Genomic DNA, 7945 nt, shown 5'->3' on the forward strand with positions numbered 1-7945 from the left:
ACTAGAACCTACAAGGCCACACAATCCTGAAGGCCAGACAGGGTTTGGGGGAAAAGGGACCTACCTTCAAGTCATGGAAAGACGTACACTTTTGGGTCATTCTAACAGTTTTAAGGTAGATAAAAGATTTACTGCTAAATGAAATAAAAAGTAGCAAAACAGTTGGTATTTGTCTTCCACGTGGTTGAAAATATGAATATAGGCCGGGCGTGGTGGTGCACGCTTGTAATCCCCGCACTTGGGAGGCTGAGACAGGAGGATCGCGCAGGTTCGAAGCCAGCCTCAGCTGGCTTAAGAGACCCTGTTTCCAAATAAAATATAAAATAGGTCTGGGAGTGTAGCCCAGAGGTAGAAGGCTCCTGGGTTCCATCCCCAGTATCACCAAAAAAAAAAAGAAAAAGAAAATATGAACATAAATCCTAGTATCTGTATTGATAAACAACTGGGGCTGACTGGGGGTAGGAGATGCTACACCAAAAGATGAAAACGCTGGCCTTCCCTGAGGACAGGGAAGGCAATATATGGTCTGAATTTTCTTTTTGTTTTTTAGTGCTAAGTACCGAACCCAAGAGAATTTTACCTCTCAGCTACACCCACAGCCCTATTTTATTTTTATTTTACTTTTTTGGTGTGGTACTGAGGATTGAACCCAGGGGCATTCTGACTGACTCTAAGTTATACCCCTAGCCCTATTTTTTTTATTCTTTATTTTGAAACAGGGTTTCACTAAGTTGTAGAAGGCCTCACTAAGTAGCTGAGGCTGGCCACGAACCTTTGATCCTCCTATACTCAGCCTCCCGAGTACTGGAATTTAATTTTTATTTTGAAACAGGGTTTCACTATGTTGATGAGAGTCTCACTACTTGCTGAGACTGTCTTCGAATCCAGGATCCTCCTGTCTCAGCCTCCCAAGTACTGGGATTATAGGATTGTACCACCATGCCTGACTTGTCTTAACTTTCTTTTCTTTTCTTTTTTCTTTTTTTGTGGTACCTGGAATGGAACCCAGGGGCACTGTACCTCCGAGCTACACCCCTAGCCCTATTTTTTAGACTTTGTATGTTTGAAACATGATCTCACTAAGTTACAAAGGGCCTTGCTAAGTAGCTGAGGCTGTTTGCAAACTGCGATCCTCAGGTCTCAGCCTCCTGAATGCTGGGATTACAAGCATGTGCCACCATGCCTGGCTTTGTCTGAATTTTCTATAATAAAGTTCTGTGATTAATCTAAATGTCTGAATTAGCTATAATGAATATGCATTAATAAATCCAAAAACAAAGAGATTTTTTTAAACAAGAGTCTCACTTAACTTCACATGTTCTCATTCAACACAATCCATCTTAGAGGCACTTATTACATCTAACGATGGCCAGGTCCCGGGCGGGCTGGCAAGCCCAGGATGTGGAGGCAGGGAGATGGCTTGCCATGTGGCCTTGGAAAATCATCCAGTTTCCTCTTTTTAAACCAAGATGTAACAATACTTGAAATGAAGAAATAGCTGTGGAGGTTCTAGGCAAATGGACATCACTGGGTAGCATCTCACCTAAGCCCTGACAATCCTGTAAAATTAGTATCTCCATTTTACAGAAGAGGAGTCTGAGGTTCAAAGAGATGGACAGGAAAGCCCAGATCATGCTGAGAAGAGGTGCTAGAGTCAGGATGCAAATTCTGTGTGACTCTCAGGTCAGAATCTCTCAACCCAGTCCTGTCTGCCTCACCACTGCTCAGCCCCTCCTCTTTTTGGGTGGGGCAGTCTAGCACAACAGACAATTGTCTTTAGGGCTCCTGCATTTATTATTTGTATCTCCCACGAAAGCGTTGGCACCATAAAGATACTGACTTTGTTCTGTTCACTGTTATAATCCAGCAAGTGAAACTAGGCCTGGCATGTTGTAGGTGTTAATAACTATTTGGGTTTTTTTTTTTTTTTTCAGTACTAGGGATAGAACCCAGGGGCATTCTACCTCCAAGCTATACCCTCAGTCCTATTTTTTATTCTTTATTTTGAAACCGAGTCTCACTGAGTTGCAAAGGGCCTCACTAAGTAGCTGAGTCTGGCCACGAACCATGATCCTCAGGTCTCAGCCTCCCAAATGCTGGGATCACAAGCATGGGCCACCACACCCAGCTAATATCTATTTGTTGAATGAGCAAATGAATTAATGAATGAATGAATGGGGAAATGAAAGAATTCCCTGGTTAAGAACGCAAGGACATGGCCCTGAGGCCGTGAGGAAAGCACTACCCTTCTGCTCACCCTGATTCTCCAAGTCGGACACCTCAGCTCATCACCACCCAGTCTGCTGCCTGCGACCATAGGAGTGGATTTGTCTTAGGAAAGGGTCAGGACAAAAGTGAAGATGGGCACTGCCCCACGAGTGCTGCTGTGCCTCGTCCCGGGCTGAGGCGTGAGCACGCACCTCTCCATCCACAGGATGAGGTGGAAGGACTTGTGCAGAGGTGTCCTTCCACTTCCCTGCGCCCTCAGGCAGGCCGAGGCCACCAAGCCCAGGGAACGGCGGTGTGTGAGAAGGCGTCTCCCACACGGTGCCACAGGACAGTGGGAAGCACCTCTCCTCTCTACCACCATGACTCCAGACTTGACGAGAAAGCAGAGCCCAGGGAAGGGAAGGGAATGGAGCCTTGAGGGAACCGAGGGCCGGGTCTGGCTGCTTAGCTCAGGGCTCTGCCCTCCCTCCACAGGAGACCAGGGACAGGGCCTGCCTGCCACACACAGTAACAGCCCCTTGCTGCACCCAGACCCAGGGGAGCCGAGCTCTACAGGACGGACAGGCAGGAGGGGCAGGGCCACCGGCTCCGACCACTCAGCCTGGCTCCCAGTGCAGCTCTGCAAACCATGCTGGCCTTCCTAAGGCACACGCTCCTCTCGGAGAGTCCTGAACCTCACGAGAGGCCCTCAGGAGACCAGGCCAGGGCCCTGCAGGCCACCAACAGTCAGGGGCCGGCAGGAAGATGAGGCTGGCAGGAGAGCTGAGGCTGAGGTGGCAGGTAGGGAGCCGGGCGTGGGCACCAACCCCACAGAGACTCTTCTAGTAGACTCTGGAGATTCTGAAACTGACCTTTGGGGTGGGGCCTGGGCCTCTGAGCATGGAGGGAATCCTGGTTCTAGTCTGATCGCCACGCACCGCCCGCTAATTAGCAGTTCACACTGCTCTAGCTGAGCGGGAGTTCTGAGAGTTCTGCTAGGCAACCAGTGCATCGGAACAGAGGTCCTTCCACAGCCACCCACAGCCCGCTGCCAGAAAAAAGCCCTGGTGTTAACCCCACAGGTCACAGGCCCAGGTCCCAGTGGAACACGCAGAGAAAGTGTGGGACGAAGCTGGGATTTGATCCACAGCTGTGAACATCATCCTGGATGTGCTGTGTGGCCCCAGGCTGGCCGTTTGACTTCTCTGAGCCAGTGAAACAGTGTTGGCAAAACAGTGTCACGTGTTGTTTCCTGGACTCAGTAAGGAGTTGAAGGGTGTGAGTTTGAATGGTGGTTTCTCTTCTAAACATAGATACACACACCTTTTGGTTGGTTTGGTGAATCCATTTCATGGTTCATGTGTTTGTGAGACATGTGGAGATGTTCCTGGCACATCCACACCAAGGCTGGGTCACAGCTGGCAGGGACCAGGGTCAGCAGCTGCCAGGAGCAGGTTTGTCCCCCAGGGGAGTGGGGCTGGCTTTCTGCTCCTGCCCCTCTATTGACCAATCATGTAACAACCCTGAGGACAGGTCACCAGGAGCCCCATTCTACAAGAAGGAGCCAGAGACAGGGCTAGGGACACCCCAAGGTCACATAGAGGGACCTTGCTCCACTGGCTGCGTCAGCTCCCCCAGGGCTGTGTGTGCCTTGACCGACCCAGAGGGCCCTGGGGGAGCAGGACAGGGCTGGGCAGTGACGGCGCTGTCCTGGGGATGTCTTGGGCAGCTCCAGCCTCAGCTCTTCTGGTCCTGAGTTCCGGGTCAGCCTATCCTAGGGACAAAGCTCTAGTTCCATTCCCACATGCAATTTCATCTGTCCTGAGTTCCCCATTCTCTCAGCAGTGCCTGCCTCCACCTGGCTAACGCTGCCTCCTGCAGCTCACTCCCATGCAGCCCCAAACCAGTTCTATGTTGAGGAGCAGAGGTGTCCTCTTCCCTCAGCCCTAGTGTAGGAAACAAGTGGGAGCTGTCTGTTCCTGTGTTCCTCTGCCCAGACCTCTCAGAGAACTCTCTCCACACTGAAAGCCTGACCTGATGACAGAAGTGTCACCTCCCTGCGCACTGGTGTAGAGCCAGACAACCTGGGCCTGTCCTGACTGGTCACTAGAGGCTGTGCTACCTACCCTAGGGTGCTGCTACCTCTCTGGGCCACCCTGTCCTCACCTGGAGGTGGATGAGGGTGGAGACTGTGATCGCAGGGCTGCTGGGGGATTTGGAGCAAGACAGTGGGTGGAGGGGGCTGGTCCCGGCTCTCAGCCCAACCACCTGCTCCCCAGACTCAGCCTGTTCCGCCCAGGACACTACCTGTCACTAGCCACAGGAGGCAGAGCTGCCAGAGACACGATGCTCATGACCGTGATCAAAGAGTAGAGGGGAAATACCTCCAAGACCTCTCGGATGAATGGGAGGGTGGAGACAGCTCAGTGGTAGAGCTCCTCCCAGCATGCTTGGGGTTTCTGGGGTAGTCCCCAGCACTGCAAAACCAAGCCCCAAACATAACTTAATTAGATCAGCCAGAGCCACAGTCTGCAGAGAGGAAGAGTCAAGCTTACCTAGAGAAAGAAGAGGGTCCAATCTGCCCACAGTCCGTTCACAGGTCTGGACTCTCCATGCCAGGCCACGGCCGGGCACGGGGGCCCACAGTGCTCACTGAGCTGAGCCTGTCCACCTCCCAGCCCTCCCTGACAGCGCCCCACCCACAGCTCTGCTCACAGGGAAGGGCCTCCTGTGTGGACTGGGCCCGCGGGTCAGCCCTGGTCACTCAGGTGATGTGACCACAGGTTTCCACGCTGAACTTTGTCCCTCTCCTCAGCACTGCCCTTATTACAGTGACAGCACCATAGCTTCTGTTTACTGCCCGGGCTCCTCAGGTCCCAACTGTCTTCCTGGTGCCACCCAGGTGGGCCCAGCACCATCAGGTTCCTACTCCTGGGTGTGGCTGGGGGCTGGGTGAGGGAAGCCCTGGAAGTCCACAGGACGGCTGCTCCTACCACCCGCAGCTCGGGGAGCCCAGGCCCCTCAGTGCGCGCAGTCCGGTTCCCCTGCAGCCGGGTCCCCCCCCCCATCCTGACCCCGCCCGGCCCGGCCCCTTCCCTGCGGCCGGAGCTCACTCCCGGGGCCGGCGGGAGGGCTCCATCATCTCCCGCAGTCCGTCCTCTCCTCGCCCGCCCGCCCGCGGGCACTCGGCCCCCGGCCCCGACGCCGTCCTCCGCGGCCGCGCTCACCCATGTTGACGAAGCTCATGACCAGGTCGGCGCGGCCCAGGCGCCGCTCCGGGGGCCCGCCGTCGTCGTCGTCGTCGCCCGCCATGGCGTGGTAGAGGTCCAGCATGAAGAGCGGCGCGGAGGCGGGCAGCCGGGCGGCGGCGGGGGGCGCGCGGGGCCGGGGGCGCCCGGGCAGCCCGAGCACCGCCAGGATCTCGCGCTGCATGTCGCGGCGCTCGCGGGCGCCCAGGCGGCGCTGGGGGCAGCCGTGCGGGGGGCGCGGGCCGGGGCCGCCGCCCAGCGCGCACAGCGCCAGGCCCAGGAGCCAGAGCGGCCCGGGGCGCGCGGCCATGGCGGCCCCGACGGCGGCCGGCGCACCTGTGCGGGCTCGGCGGGCGCCCGGCGGGGGCTCGGGCTGGCGGGCCTGTCCCGGGCCCGCGCGTCCCGCTCAGCGGAGGTGGCGCAGCCGGCAGGGCGCGGGCGGCCTCCCCGACGCTGCGGGCGCCGCGACCCTCGAGCCTCCCGCCGCGGCCGCGGCCGGCGCCCCGCCCCCTCCAGGCTGACCAATGGGCGCGCGGGGCGGGGCCTCGGGTGCGGCGAGGGGCGGGGCTACAGGCGGGGCGGGGTCTGCGGCCGGGCGGTGTGAACGCAGCCCAGCCTCGGTGCGCTGGGAGGCGCCACCTGTCCCGAGGGAGGGGCGGAGTGGGTGCCAGCGGGGCCCCGAGGGTGGGTACAGCCAGCGTCGGCTCCTGGCAGCGGCCCGACGCCTTCCCCGCGGTCTCGTGTGCGCAGCTGTGGACGACACACGTGCGCTCAGTCATTTCTCCCGGCTCGCGCTAGCCGCTCACCTGGCTCCCTGGTGCTCTTGAGCTGCGCTGGGGCTGTCGTCCCCGCTGCAGCCAGGCTCGAGGCCCGCCCCGCCAAGGATCTCTGGGACCGTCCAGAAGCGTCGGGAGTCACCTTTGCGGGCCTTCTAGGTTGTCACGGCCCCCAGCGGCTTGCTAGGGAAAAGTCCTCTGCACATCTGCCCTCCCCTAGCGGCTCTGTCAAGGTGTTGATTCCTGGATGGCGAAGGCATGGGTCTGGGGAGAAGTGACAGCTAGACGGAGCTCCAGAGCCTGGAGGGACAGACCCGACAGAGTGACGGGAAAGGTCAACGGTAGGAAGGTGAGAATGGCTGTGGTCAAGGCCTGCAGTTGCCACGTGCCAGGTGTGGTTTTGGTGTGTCCAGTGCCAGTTCTGTAATGTTCACTCATGTTATGGGTACACACCCTTGGAACCGTCTCTTTTTAACAACTAAAGAAACTGAGGCCCCCAGAGGTAAGGAGCAGGTGGGCACTTGCTGGTTAGCTGTTCAGTGGAACCTGGGAAGCTAAAGAGTTGAGGGCGGGATGGCTGCCACAGGATGGACCACCAAGGGCCATAGAGGCACCTGGGCACCTAGCTATTACTGTGTCTTCTGTGTGGGTTCAAGACTAAATCTCCAAAGAAAGGTATGGCGCTCACCAAGAGCATATTTGGATGTGATCTCCTCAAATACATAAACATCATCTAAATTCTCAACATAATCATTTATTTTCTGGTGCCTTAAGCACATGCCTGATCTGTATTTTACCCAACCCACACTATTTACAGGTCTCACAAGAATACCGAACTTGGCTGGGCATGATGGCACATGCTTGTAATCCCAGCACTTGGGAGGCTGAGACAGGAGGATTGTTCAGGTTTGAAGACAGCCTCATCTACTTAGTGAGGCCCTTTGCAACTCAGTGAAACCCTGTTTCAAAATAAAGAATAAAAAATAGGGCTGGCGGTGTCCCTCGGAGGTAGAATGCCCCTGGGTTACATCCCAGTACCGCAAATTAGTCACAGAAAGAAGTGCTGGAGGCGAGACCAGGCTGCAGAGGAGAATTGTGATTCGGGAGGAGACTGGAGTCAGGGTCTGGAGTGGAGGCAGGTACAGTCGTGGGGCAGGGGCGGGGGACTGACAGTGAGCCTCTAATGGTGATGGGATGGAGGGGCAAAGGGAAGCAGTTTTGGAGGCTGAAGCCACAGGGCCTGAGGCTGAAGGCAGAGTGGTGGGGCTGTCTTCATCGGCTTGGTCAGGGGCTCTGAGTCTCTTGCCTGCTGGGGGAGGCTCCCTCTCTGCAGCCCGGCAGCCTTCTGCACTCCCGAGTCCATGCGGGAGCATTCAGAGCCTCCGGTCCAGCTGGGAATTCCTGGGTTGCGTCCTGTGCAGAGCTGCCCTCCCAGCTGGACTGCGAGCTGCCCCGTGATGGCTGCTTTGTAGGACAGAAGCCACTTACCACAGTTTAGGATGAGTGGAGAGAGCTGCGTGCTCTCGGCAGCTTCACAGTCCTGTAAACCTAAACAGCAGGTTTTAGCCACCAAAAGGCTCTCAGCAATTCAAGTCAGCACCAGCCTGAGTGGGCTGCCTATGCTGCACCTGAGCCCGAGATGAAGCAGACAGGCCCCTGTCCCCAGGGTCTCTGCTCCAACAGCGGTGGCATTGGTGAACTTGGCCATTTTAT

The 7945-nt window shown here is 56.8% G+C and overlaps 1 protein-coding gene across 2 annotated transcripts in view; it reads right to left on the bottom strand.

Moving 5' to 3' along the window:
* Positions 1-5766, bottom strand: part of BMP8B (bone morphogenetic protein 8b) — a gene marked incomplete at both ends in the record, with an annotated part of 29956 nt that extends 24190 nt beyond the window's left edge. For both annotated transcript variants that reach the window (XM_080692260.1, XM_080692259.1), the window contains one exon: positions 5436-5766. In XM_080692260.1, coding sequence (XP_080548386.1) covers positions 5436-5766 — 331 coding nt within the window. The remainder of the gene's footprint in view (positions 1-5435) is intronic.
* Between the last annotated feature and the right edge of the window lie 2179 nt (positions 5767-7945).

Source organism: Muscardinus avellanarius (genome assembly GCF_963383645.1).
Source record: "Muscardinus avellanarius genome assembly, chromosome: 3".
Classification (NCBI taxonomy): Eukaryota; Metazoa; Chordata; class Mammalia; order Rodentia; family Gliridae; genus Muscardinus; species Muscardinus avellanarius.